This window comes from Rhinopithecus bieti, unplaced genomic scaffold (assembly GCF_001698545.2).
Source record: "Rhinopithecus bieti isolate Rb0 unplaced genomic scaffold, ASM169854v2 scaffold_19966, whole genome shotgun sequence".
In the NCBI taxonomy this organism is placed as follows: Eukaryota; Metazoa; Chordata; class Mammalia; order Primates; family Cercopithecidae; genus Rhinopithecus; species Rhinopithecus bieti.
The window spans coordinates 2,037,131-2,051,743 of NW_016809923.1; the positions used below are offsets into that span (position 1 = coordinate 2,037,131).

Here is a 14,613-nt window from a genome sequence, read left to right on the forward strand (position 1 = left end):
CTTTAGACACAGAAATTATTTTTTTATGGAAATTTAAAATACATAGTTCCAAATATTTAGTGCCCCAGGTACAAAAAAAGAATAATTTCATATTCAATTAAATCTTAGAAGTGATTGAATAGCCCAGGCAACAGAGATATGAAGAAAACTTCCAAAATAACATATAACAAGTTTTTATCATTTATATTGCTTAATATTTAAAGCCTTAAAACTAATTAGATTTAACAGTGAATAAAAGAGGAAAACACATATTATTATAAACTTGCTGGAGAAAATGAGACACATTATTCAAGAAAAATAGCTACATAATACTGTACACCTAGTTTTAAATAGTCAATACCTGTCAATGCTCGAAGCTTCACACAGCAAGCAACATAATCATCAAAGAAAATTCTGCCATTCTTGCTATAACGTTTAACAATAGTAGTTATTGTTTGAGGTCTCAACCTATAACCTAAAAAAGAGATAAATTAAAACTTCTAAATGTCAATAACATAAGAACACTGCAAGAATGCCTTCTCATTAATCAAGCCATAAAATAACTTTCAAAATTCATTCCACAAAAATGTAATTAGAAACAAAACACATTAATATTGAAATTGATCAGACCAAGGCTTTACTGTTAATCCTGTTAATCGGTATATAAATATCACAATTCTAACTTTGTAATAAAGTCAAAGCTAAGGAAAAGAAAATACTTCTCTTCTTATGAATTTATCATATATTGTTATTTTGAAATAATGTCTAATTTCATGGGTTTTAATGCTTCAATATTTCAATTATGTAACCTTGTATAGTTCTTAAAGAATATTAATGCAAGGATTACTAATGATCTTTGTTATTCAAATGATATTTCCCACTGAACATATTGCTTGAAAGTATCTTTTATAAGTAAGGGAAATTTGAGGATCAACATGATTACTCTAAAGGGGAAAAAACAAAAAACATTATTCTTTTTTGTCCTGGAATTCTGAGTGTTTCTTCACACACTGTAACAATAATAACAGCCTTCTCACTATTTCACTGATTTCCTTGGTTCTTTGTTCTAGTAGTCCTGTGACGTCCAAAATTTTTGATTGTATACTTATATCGATGAGAAAGAAGTTTTTGATCATTCATTCCCAGTATGTTTTACATTATTTTAAATTCTATACATGTATTACTGTTTGATTACTCCCATTTTAAAATATACATAAAATCTAAAATTTAAAAGAATAAAAAATAAAACATAAATTAATATATTCTACTTGCTGTACCCTTTTAGATGGCCCTATGCATTTAAAGAGATGTACACATTTTACTAAGAAGAATAGTAGCCCACTATTATTGCCCATACATTACCGGATTTGTAGACGAGCAAATGACACTAATCCATTCAAAGGTAAAAACAACCAAAATAAATGCAATAGGAGATAATTCTACATGTAGCTACAATAGAATGTAATGCAGGAAACGTGTAAATTGAAAGAAGCAGTAAAACATGCAAACTAATGTAATTATATGCAAATAAATTTTGAACTTCATATTAGAGAGTTACGAGCTAAATGCGGTACTGATAAAATTCCTAGATTTTCTCATAGTATTCTCAGCAAAATAATTCGAATATTTTAAAATATATATGAAGACTTTAAATTTGGACAATCCAGAAAACCCTTTTTACATTCCACTGCCTAACTGGAACTCTGAAGGTTTTCTTTTCTGCCAAAGATTATTACTTTCCCAACATTAGGCTGAATTAAGGTCCAGGTTTAATCTATTAGGTATCAAGGATCTATAATTGAACTACATATGTTTATATGGGCTGGACTGTCCCTACTACTAAATTAAAATGTCTATTTATAAAACAAAACCAAACAAATCACTAATTTGACTTATTTAAATTGCAATTTGAGGTAAGTCCACTTCCACTGGGTTCAGATTTTAACTTCCAAAAAATTAATTTTCATGTAAATATATTTTGTTTAGAAAAGAGTGTAAATCACAAGCATAAAAACAATTCATAAAGCTATTTAAAACTGCATTAACTTTAAGCAAATTAAACACCATTATATGTTATCCATTTTGAAAGTACACTAAGAACATCAGCTTATCAGAGAGAGGTATGATAAGAATAAAGTTTTATACTTTTAAATTACTCTAAAATGCAACCTTTCCATCTTGATGTATTTTGGCACCTGCTATGTGTTCTGTAGTATGTAAGAAAAAAAAGACAAACGAAAACATAGGTTTTACTGCTGAAAAGCTATTTTGTACAGATTTTTGACTGACGGAGGCAAGCTTTGGCTCCCAATTAGAGACCCTGCCAAGTTATAAAAGAATACAATATAAGTGGTAAGTACTAACAAAGAAATAAATTTAAACACAGCAGAAGAAATTCAAAATGCATGCATGTATGGAAGATCATCTTTTGAAAAGAAATCATAATTAAAATGGTTTTGTTGAGGTCTTTGGTCAGAATTTACCTACAACCTTGAAAACAAACAAAGGAACTTGCTGGTGAAAAAATATATCCCTTTATTACTTGGTAAATTTAAGCAATTAAGTTCATCTAATCAAAGAACAAAGATGAGCTTTACAGATTCTAAAGAATGTTAATGTTCTTACCCATAAGACCAATGGCTTGACGCAATTCATGATGTTCTACTGTGCCACTTCCATCTTGATCAACAGTCATGAAGTTTTGCTTCCAGGCATTAAGAGCTGCCCATAGCTCTTTGAATTCATTAAATCCCAGTTTTCCTGTGTAATCTCTCTGATAGTTTTATTAACAAAAATAAATTTTGATACCTGAGTTTATCTGACTCTAAATCATTGACTAAAACATGAGTATGCTTCTGTAGAGTTAGCCAAACTCATCATATGAATAGATTTCTGTATAAAACTAAAAGCCTAGAATTTAAACAGGATCTTACAAAGTATTTTTAAATTCATTAGTTTACTATGGGCACTGAAATCTAACCACTGGCTTGATATTCAGAAAGCAATTACTCTTTATTCCAGTATTTTCTATTTCTATTCAAGGATACATCCAACATGGCAATCATAATTCTGCAGGTTTCCAAACTGAAGGCTGTAAAACATATACAATATTTAAATTAGAGTATGCCCAACTTTATCTATGTAAAATTATGACAATCTCTAGTTTCAAAATAAAACATTTAAAAACTGCCAAAATATATAAAATCACCACAATCAACAAGCTATTATTGAATGTGAAGTACCCATTGTTTTAAAAAAAATTACTGCCTTCGAAGTACTCACATCTAGTGAGGGGACTAAGGTAATTAAATGAGCAATTATAAACTAACTGAAAATTACTGTGACAAAGACACTCCAGGTATGTAAAGCACTTGGCTTCACCCAAGCCTGGGGAAGAGGAAAGCTTCCAGTCTTTATAACACAAATGACAAATGCAGTTAAAGTAGAAGTTTGACACGTACTCAGAGATCACAAAACTTGAGTTAAAGTACGTGGGAGAGAGTGACATATGATGACATCAGAAAGGCAAATGAGGGCCAAATCATGAAACTTTTGAATACTACCCCAAAAAGTTTGGGCCAATAAAAGCAGCTGAAGTGTTTCAGAAGCAGAAGGGAAATTCTAAAATTTCCATTTTAGAAACTTTAGTTTACAATGAATAAAATATAAAGTGAGATGATACTGGAAATAGGTAAGTCCATTGATAGTTTATTGTAATAGACCAAGTAAGAAAAAATGAGCATCTGAATTGAAGAGCTGGTTTTTCTCAGGGGATGGGGGGAGAAAAAAGGAAGAAAATATCAATACAAGCTATCTTAAAACCAGAGGTAATTCGAAATATTAACACTTTCATATTTACAGAACTACAACTGATGACCTATTGATAAAATTCAATTTTCTAATCCTTTTCTAATTTTCTAATCCAATTATATTCAACTAATATGCTGACATATCCCAAGACTAATTTCATGTCCTGATAAAGAAAATATCATGTTAGTACAGTTTAAACTTACAAAGTGTTTAATAGCAGCTTGTTAATATGAATGAATGAATAAAAATTTTCAAAATTATTATTTTATTTTATCCATAACATTTTAACATTTTATAAAAGAAGAAAATTATTTCAGCTAAATTTTAGACCCACTAAAGAAAAAATTATAAAACATTCCACAAGTTAAAATTGCTGATTTTCTTTAAATGTTTAATATAGTATCGATGTTAGAATTGTTAGTTGTAGTATTTTCAAATTGACAACTCAATAGATACTCAATGTGTTCTTAATATGAGTAAGGTGGTGTGTGTTACATGATTTCACATAAACATGCTAAACGTATAATAGTTCCAGTTTTTAAAAAGGAAGAAACTGGGACCCAGAAAGGTAGTTTCACAAGTTTATAAAGCTAAGGCTATAAAACTATCAGAGTGAGGGGATTGCATGAGAAATTTCTGGAATGGTATTTCTTCTTTGGGGCAAGTAAATAATATCTATTTTGCTTTACAATTAACTTGGCACACACTCATAAAGTGGGAGAATCTGAATTAATGACAATAGATGGCTAAATCTGAATCAGCAAACAAGCAGATCTTCAATATCAGAATAGGAATGTGTATGTATAAGAAAAAATATTTAGGACAAGGAGTGAAGAGACAGACTTTTCAGGAAAGTTGGCAGATTTTTCACTTCCTCCCCATAGTCCATTAGAATGGAGAGTAAACTAATTTAAGGCATAAAACCAGAGAAAAAGAGAATTAGACAGGAAACAAAGGAACAAAATTTTGCAAGTCGAAGAGTTGATGGATGTGAGTTAACCAACCTAGATTTCAGAAAATGGATTCCTGAACTTGTAATGAGAAAAGCTGAGAAGCAACCCTTGGAAAAGACCCCAAATGCCTAAGAATTGGCAGTACTTCTGAAAGTGGGTGTGAAAGTGGAGACAAAAACAGAAGAATTGGCTGAAAGTCTACCTAAGGAGCATTCTAAGCCTCATATCCCCTCCCTGCCTCAGTTCAATTGGATGGATGCTACACCTACTTCCAACCCAGCAGAAGTCTGGAATTTTATTCTCTGGAGAGGTCTCTGAAATGCAAGATAGCAGAGCTGAGATAGGGCTATCTTCTAAAAGTAAGGCAATTAAAGGACAATTTACAAAAGACTTGAGAACCCTTCTGAGTCCACCTCTCCTTTCCAGGCAGAAGGTCAACTGAAAACCCAGTCCAAAAGGAAATCCCTAAAGATACCGACACCCAGAGTTACAAGACAAAACTGCCCAGCCAAACCACCATACATTGAAGCCCACAATCAATGCTTAACCATGATATCAGGGCTTTTTATCAGTATTTTAGTTAAAATATGAGCAAGACAGTATCATCAGATAACTGAGAAAAGCACCTAACATGAAAGACCACCCAAAACAAACAAAATGAGGAGAAAAAACAATCTGGAAAAAACAAAGGTTATATAGGAAGAAAAAACTTTGAAGATACATTAATAGTCTCAGAGAGATAAGGGACAGTATCACATTCATGAAAACAGAACAGAAGTTCTTGGATTTTAATGAAAAGCAGAAATTAAAGACTCAATAGAAGGTTTAGGAAATAAAGTTGAGGAAAATTCCCAAAAAGTTCAGAAAAAAACAAAATGATAGGAGGGAAAAGATGATAAAAGTAGAAAACCCAGTGAAAACAAAAAGCATTCCAGAAACAGAAAATATCATTGAAGAAAATGTCCTACATCTAAAGCAAAGGAGTTTCCAGGCTGAGAATACCCTCTGAGTTCCCCACACAACACAACTAGGCACTTCACCATCAAATCTCAGAATACTAAAGACAAAGATCTCCCAAGTTTCCAGAGAGAAATAACAAATCACATCACTTCCAGGCAGGAAGGACAAAGATAAAGCAACAAGGGACACTAGAAATAATGGAGCAATACCTTCAAAATTCTACATGAGAATTATTGTAACCTAGAATTCTATAGCTTGCCAATCAATTCTGAAGGTAGAATGAAAGCATTTTTAGATAAATAAGCTCTCAAAATTTTATCTCCCATGTATTCTTTTGTTTGTTTGTTTTTGAGATGATGTCTCACTCTGTCACCAGGCTGGAGTGCAGTGGCCCAATCTCAGCTCACTGGAACCTCTGCCTCACGGGTTCAAGTAATTCTCCTGCCTCAGCCTCCCGAGTAGATGGGACTACAGGTGTGTGCCACCATGCCCAGCTAATTTTTGTATTTTTAGTAGAGACACGGTTTCACCATGGTGGCCAGGGTGGTCTCGATCTCTTGACCTCATGATTCGCCCACCTCCACCTCTCAAAGTGCTGGGATTGCAGGCATGAGCCACTGTGCCTGGTCATATATTTTTTTTTTTTATTAAGAAGCTACTTAACTATATATTTCACTAAAATAACATAATGAATTTTTTAAAAGAAGACAACAAGAGATGGAGTAAAAAGGAGATCTAACTCAAGATAAATGGGGAAACCAGCTCCAGAATAATGGTGAAAGAATCCCAGTATGACAGCTACGCATAAAAAACAGCATATCCCAGAGTTCTAGGATAATGAAAAAGAAAGAATGTCCAACAACTATTGATTTCAAGAAAAGCAAAACATTACATAAAAAGGAAAAGTAATCATGCATTATCATAAGATATAGCTATAAGCAGCATTCAGATAGTAAAAATAAAGACTAACATACCTAACAAAAATTATTATATATTATAACTACATTGGAAGGACAGGAGGATGGGAAACGTTCCTCTGTGGAATGCAGAGACAGAGGAGAGTTTAAGGTTAAAATAAAGTGAAATCCTCATCTTCCATAGCAAGGTATCAATAGATAATCATAAAATCCAAAAATCAATCGTGAAAAAATATTCTATCTTGAAATATGGAAGCAAATTTCAAAAGAATCAGATTTTTAAAAGTTAAAAGAAGTCTCCTCTATGAGCAGTTAATGTTGAGGCACAATGAACAGTTATTTTCGTAACGAGTTTTACAGTTACCTGATTTCTTAAACTATGTGCATGTATAACTGCGATAATTTTTTAAACATTTTAATTACAGGGACAAAAAAGTAACAAAATAAATTTCCTATTGCCATTTCGACAAAAGGGGAAAAAAGATCTCACGAGAGTAAGTTCCACTAATTCCAGACTGTGTCAAACATCTCTGAAGTTCTTCAGCATCCAGTTCACCATCCTGTTTAAAAATAATTATGACCTAATTTAATGTGCAATTGTATAAAAGCATATTAAAATGTTAATTGACTCTTTTAGGCCAATCAAGACATATGCATTCTTTGAAACATTACTCCATAATTAACTACAAAATACTAGAAGTAATTACTGACAACAAAGGCATATTATAAAATATCATACAACATAATTTCTTCTACTTCTGAATTATAGCACAATTACTCTGTTCTATAATGGTTCAAGATAATCTCATAAGAGTCGTTCTACTTCTATTTTAAACAGTGAGAAAAATGCCTAAAATATGTTCAGAAAAGTCTCAAAAACATCCCCACTCATGCTGTTTTGGGAAGAGATTATTTATAAATAATACTGAAGCTTTAACTGGAAGGGGAAAATATATTTGCCCCTGCCATTACCCCTAGCAAAATTCTAGAGTCCCCCTGTATCTTGTAGCTATTCTTCTGATTACTGCCCAAACATATCTTGCCTGAACTTGTTACAGAAAATAAAGTTTTAAAATGCAAACAAGAAATCACAATGGAAATGAAATAGGTTGAGTATTCTCATTATGATTCAGTACCTCATCCTGTTTTTGACAAAAATAAGTAATTTCTTTGGAACCATCACATACATTGGCACAAATGCAAAACGTCAGCTATGATGAAGGATCAAGGAGGCAAATTTAAAACATACTCTTCATAACAGATCCAAGAAACAACAAAACAAAAAACTTTTCTAAATTACTTCTACTGGATTTTTGGCAAAAGAACCCCTTACAAAACGGCAGTTGTTCCAATAGAAATTACAAAATACTAAGCAGCATTCTTCTCAATGGACCACATGTATGGCATTACCTAGTCAAGAGTATCTAAGTGCTCCTTTCTCTGTCACACGTATTTTCTAGGAATCTTGCTTACTAAATTTGAAATTCTGTAGTTAGGAACTTATACCTTTAAAATTAGCCATGTTTTAGATCAGGGGACAGGTTAGAAATTTTTCCTCAAATTAAAAAATGGGAGAAGGTCTTTTTGGCACAGGAGCAAGTTATGCAGATACCTGAAGGAAGAGTGTTCTATGCTCCTGCTGTTCTATACAGCAGCCATTAGCCATAGGCTCCACTGAGCACTTGAAATGTGACTAGTCTGCATTACAATGTTCTCTGTGTATAAAATACACACTAGATTTCATATATTTAGTAAAAAAAAAAAAATGTAAAATATAATTGATAATTTTATGTTGATTAAATGTTGAAATGTTAGGATTTTATATAATGGGTTAAATAAAGCATTAAAATTAATTTCACTTATTTCTTTTACTTTTTGAAATAATGCTGTGAGACATTAAAACTATGTGCTTTGCATTTATGGCTCATCTTATATTTACTTTGAGCAGTGCTGTTCTCGGCAAACAGCACAAGTACAAACTCTTGGTGTTGTAATCATCTTCACCTGTTCACCTCTAGCACATCTTTCCCTACACTCTTATCATTTTCTACTTGTCTGTATCTCCCTGGCTACATAGAGATCGTCTGAGTCAGTGTCTCAGTTCCCTTCATCTTTGTATTCCCAGGCTGTAGCAGAGTATCTAGTACAAAGAAGGTGAGTTGTTTGGTAGAATGAAAACAACTACATCTGGTTCTTCGCTAAACTGCTGGCATTTCTGACTGTTTGTGACCATGTTCATTTACTACTTCAAAAGGTTAAAAATATTGGAATTTCTCACTCAAATGTGGATTACATTTAAAAATCTGTACAATGAATGGAACTCTGCTTTACATGTGCTCTTTACAGAATTTTGAAGTTAGAAAACAACCGTAACAGCTTTGCTAGAAGTTATTCACTGCCATCAGAAAGCATTCTGCTAGTATACCACTTCAGAGATCTTATGAAAATATGTTATCTTAATGACTAACTCACAAATAAGCAATGTCTTCCTAAACTACATGAATAAAATCCAAGTGATACTTTTGGATTTCTTTACCTATAGTTGAAGCTGATAATCAGGCTAACTATATAAACCCTTAACTGAATTAGGTAGCATTAGTGGTAGAAAGCTGAATGTCCTAAATAAATTACAAGAGTATCAGGTAGAGAATTAATAAAAATCAATTGCCTTTGGTTAGGCAGCAAGATTTTAAAATAATATCCAACTTCAAGTCCTATTTGTTCAGTTACTCAATTTGAGTCTCTGCTTACTTATCTATAATGCAAAGGTACATGTGTCATGCCCACATCACAGTTGCTATGTGGAAAAGTAGAAGCAGTGTGTGTATACAAAAGTTAAAGTTGTTGGTATTACTGTGATGCACGTGTGTGTATGTCTGAAAACAGAAACCAGAATTTCCCGGAATTAATCGATGATTTAATCCTTACTGTTTAGAATACTTCACCCTATAAATAAGAACACTGCGGAAACCTTTAATCGGATGTTTTTCATAGAGCATCATTAATTATGAGGCCCATCAAAAAAGGATATGGCTGTAGATGTGAGTTCGGTAGTTGGGCTCTAGGAGCAGTATACATAAGTCAGATATTGCACTTGATCAGTCAAAGCTAGGTAGAACTCAACATATGAAAAAATACAGTCTAAATTAGACTAAAAATTGAAAATGGGAGAGTTAATGCATCCATTTAAAACATTTATTAAATGTTGATATATTCCTGATATCTATTTGTCAAGTAGGGAAAATACGACCAGAACCCTGTCTTCATGGAGTTTATTTATTCAAAAGCACAAGACTGGGAAATTTAAGGAAAGTATCAAATAGTTCAAACATAGCAAATTTATTGCCAACAATTAAAATGCTGAAATAGTTCAGAAGTCAAAAAAAGTCTCCAAATGTATGTCCAGTTCATATACTTTAAGTTGTAATTTTATATGATGAATATATTACATAGTCAAACAGAGATAACAGAATTAGTCTCAGTATAATACTTATTCCCAGTATAATCCTTTAAAATGACAATGCTATAACGAGTAGAATAGTTAGGGTACCATTTAGGTGCAAACAGCAGAAAATATTATTGAAGATGCTTAAACCAATAGGGGTTTATTGTTTCATACAACAGGTCTGAGGCTAGGCAGAACAGGACTGTATGGCAACTTAGACTTGTCATCAATTTCTACATTTTTCCACATTCCCTATCTATAGGTCTTTATCTCAAGCCTGTTGTCTCAGGGTCACAAGATGGCTGCTGCACCTCCATACCTCAAGTCCCATTTCCAGGCAGGAAGAATGAAGGGGCAAAACAGCCACAGCTAAGGCTTGCTCCCAGTAAGGCGTTTTTCATTTGGGGTAGAAAGATTTTCCAAAGATATGCACCTACATGTCAATGGTCAGTCCTACAGCACATGGCCGCCTTTAGTAGCTACAAAGGTATCTGGGATGGTGAGTATTATAGTCCCCCAGCCTCTAATACATACTAAAAGGTAAAAGGTTAGCCTTTTACCTTTCACATTTATCATAAAAAATAAAATGTAAATGAAATTGGAGTAGCCAAAACAGAATCTGCCATTTCTACTAATTCTATGTATACTGTCTATTCCTAGAAAAGCGTATTAGACCTAGTGAACACTCAAGGGAATGAATAAAATGTTATTAAAGTTCTATAAAATTCTATCTACATCAATAAATCTTTGTTGACCATTATAAAAGAAAAGAGACAAGGCCTGCAGCTAAGACTCAAGAGTGAATCTGTTTCTGCCCATTAGTCTGGTATGGCACCTCCATTCTGGCAGTTTCTTTACCTTTTCCTAATCTGTTTTATCATTGAGCCTGTCCCAGAACCATCCACAATTTACAAATCTCCTCTTTGATACATTGCCCCAACTCCCTCAAGATGATTTTCATGTAGATCTCTTTTTCCAAATCCTCTCTGGTCCCCAGTCTCCATGCACCAATCCACTGTATTCCATAAACACAGAAGAGCTTTCAATTTCCCCCCCAAATTGCTAAACAAGTAAATGAAACATATCAAGAAAAAAAACACACATCTTAAAAAGATGTTCCCAAATGTTTCATTAACACACACAACTATCTTAGTTCATGACTCTTCTAAGAAGTTTTGTAGACAAAAATGCAAATATAGCAGGTGCTGCAATACATACTAAAGCAGCAAAAAAAAAAAAAAAAGTCAAGCTCATTTATTTCAACAATAGGAGATAAACACCAATACAACTTCTTTTCAATCCTTTAATATATCTGGAATTCATGCTAATATATGGTATGGGCTGAGGATTTACATTTACTTTTAGATAAATTGTTAATTATTTCAGGATAGTTACTTCAGGAACCATTCTTTCCCCACTGATACGAAATGCTACCTTTACCACATACTGAATTCACAGGTAAGCTTCTGGGCTCTTCAGTATTATATGTTTGTTTTTACATTAGGACCACACTATCACAATTATTAATAATTATAATACATTTATATATTATAATGTAATATTTATTCTCAATAACATAGTATACAAGACAGACTTTAGAATCATTGCAGCAAGTGCCAAAAAGAAAAAAGAAAAAAAAAACCTTTAGGAATTTGACTCAAATAATACTATATTATTTATTAATTAATTTGGAAGACATTGGCATCTTATAATATTGTATTTCTTCCGATCTTGAATATTTACTCAATACTTCTGTCAAATACAACTAATAACTGATACAAAGGGGCATAATACATATCCTCTTTGCTTAATTTTCCTTGAAATTTCACATGAAAAATATATAAAATTACTTAGAAAAGAATAAGCTGTGGTATAGTATTACAGTTATGTAGGAGTAAAAGAAAAGCTTCCCATGACAAAAGTATTCACATTATCATCAGTAACAATTCACCTACAGAATTCATGTACTTGAACTGGCAGTTTCACATTTCCCTATTGATCACAATAAAGTCAGTCTTTTAAATAATCGCTCAAATTTACTGGAAACAAATAACATCCTAATACCATACCTCATCATAACATACTATTTCCTTTAATTTTTAATTAATAAATCCCAACATGATTATTTTGATAATCTGGAAAATTTACTAGCCATATAAAATCAAAATTACTATAAATGACAAAACTTCACCTGTGGAAAAAATGTAATTTCTCAACTTGAATAAATTTATGACATGCTGAAGTGATTTCCAATCATATTGTTTGACATACTTAGGTTTTAACTGAGATTTTTTTTAATGGGAGTGAGGCCCAAGTTAGAAATATTGTTCCTTATAATTTTTTAAAATACTTCCTACTTTCCTCAAACTTCCAATACTCATTTTTGCATGCTATAGAAGAATGTACAGGCTAAACCTACTTAGCTTTGTGTTATCTATCACTCAGGAAGAGTCTGATGCTCCTAAATGTCAAACAGAGTGAAGGAAATAAAAAGATTTAAGTGATAGAAAATGATAACTCATAAGAAGATATAATATCTAAGTTTTGGTGGAGTGTTTAGTGACTAGTAAGAGAAGCCCCTTGTAGAAGAATTTCAGTAAGGCAAGCATACTAAGTAAGAAAGAATCAGATTTCCCCACTATGAAAAAAAAGGTTTCCTCTTTTAGTCAAATGAACAATGTATCAAGCATCACAACAACAGACTTTTAAAATGAAATAATTAGGACTATGCTCATCTCTGATCTCAGGAAAAAAATTAGTCTAGATACATTTAAAATATAAATTTCATATACATTTAAAATGATACTCTAAGTAAAATAGTTGACATTTCTCTTAAACAATAATTTTCAAAGACATATTTATGCAATAAATTTAGTACCTCACCTGTCCAGCAACAGCACTGAAGTAAGTATACACACAGTCACCAGCTGAGGAATAAGCGTCTGAAAATGCTGGGAACCCACAGTATTCATCGAGGAGTACAGCTGGACCTGTTTCTGGCACTGGCTGTCCCATCTGTATTTCTGGCACCTGAATGCTAAAATTTCCAAACTATAAGAGTGAAATAGGAGAAGGTTAGTAATATAAATATTACCTATTATCTATAAAAGTTGGATTAAAAGAAATTATTAGAAGCCCATCAAAAAGTAAACACAGTTACCAAAAGCTTCTAATCCTATCACAAAAACTTTACAAAATGTTAGATGTCCTACATTAAGACATAATTCAATTCATTAACATATATTACCCAACATTAAAAGAAGTATAAAAGAAAAAAGAAAGCTACTAGCCTCTAAGAACTTAATCTAACAGAGGAACATGTACAATTTTAAAAAATGTTTACCAACATCACTGAAGTAAACAAAAAGTAAAACAATGCAAGATTTTACCTAAAGTAAAACTAAGAAGTAAACCTCAAGACACATACTTAGAAGAATATATGTGTCAATACAATGAAACTTTGTTAAGTGTCAACATTTACAATATATTGGGTATTGTATTCTTTACAACTATTTAAACTTAAAATAAAAACGTTATATGTCAATATAAAATATGGGAAAAGGGTATACAGTTTTTCAAAAATCTTTTAAGGGGCAGAAAGCAAAATGTTTAAAGAAACTGCGGTGGTTGTGGTAGTATCCTGAGGGATGAGAGAGTTCCATATGCTAGCCTCTCACTTGTTTCTTTTCAGCCTATTGTGACTTATTTATTCTCTGTTGTTATAGATCATGTGATCTAGTTTTAACTGAAGCCCTCACAAAATGGCAATAGTATAGATTAAAAACATGCACAGAAACATGAAAGGCTTGGACATGAAAATATTGTCTAAGCCTTTCCTTACCCACATTATGTAGTAATAATAACAATGATCAATTTTGACTCATTTGAAACTATCAAGAGGACAACTTGAAAGATGAATTTATGTAAACCATGTTTAGGGATGAACCTTGTTGGCCAGGGGCCCCAGTTCTCCTCCACATGGGCCCTTTCACATGGCTCTTTCACATCTTCATAGTATGGCAGTCAGGTTCTGAGAGAGAGAAACAGAAGCTGCCAGTTCTCTTACAATAATAAGTCTGGAACCACCATAGTGCCTTTTCTACTGTATTCTACCAGATGAAGGTGAAACAGGCCCAACCCAGATTGAAGGAAGTGGAGAAATAGTCTGTGCTTTTCGATAAGGGGAGCGGTAAAGAATTTGTAACCATCATTAATCTGACCACCAGGTTCTCAAATTATGGGATTAGGGAAAGTTAATGCTGCAAATTGGGAAGGCAAAACAGATTAAAAGTGATTTCTAAAGACAGATTCTTCATCTTTGAATTCATTTTGTATGCTATTTCTTGTGTGAAAATCTATTCTGTGTAAGTTTTCTGTGCTTAAAATGTATTTTTATTATTGAAAACACTGAAGCTTGTATAATACAACATGTATAAATAAAAACATGTAACAAAGTTTTAGATTGTTTCGTTTCCTGTGACCAAAATGAGAAACAAACAAAAAAAGTCCTTTATATTGAGTTATAATTTATTCATATACAATTAGTAAA

At 32.5% G+C, this 14,613-nt stretch overlaps 1 protein-coding gene across 1 annotated transcript in view; it reads right to left on the reverse strand.

The window, feature by feature from the left end:
- Window positions 1–14,613, reverse strand: part of GCA (grancalcin) — an 18,995-nt gene that overhangs the window by 2,210 nt on the left and 2,172 nt on the right. Inside the window, exons 2-6 of the mRNA XM_017890968.1 lie at window positions 12,948–13,115; window positions 7,110–7,179; window positions 3,027–3,070; window positions 2,605–2,752; window positions 341–454 (exon numbers count right to left, since the gene is read on the reverse strand). Of these exons, the coding sequence (XP_017746457.1) occupies window positions 341–454; window positions 2,605–2,752; window positions 3,027–3,070; window positions 7,110–7,179; window positions 12,948–13,115 (544 nt within the window). The remainder of the gene's footprint in view (window positions 1–340; window positions 455–2,604; window positions 2,753–3,026; window positions 3,071–7,109; window positions 7,180–12,947; window positions 13,116–14,613) is intronic.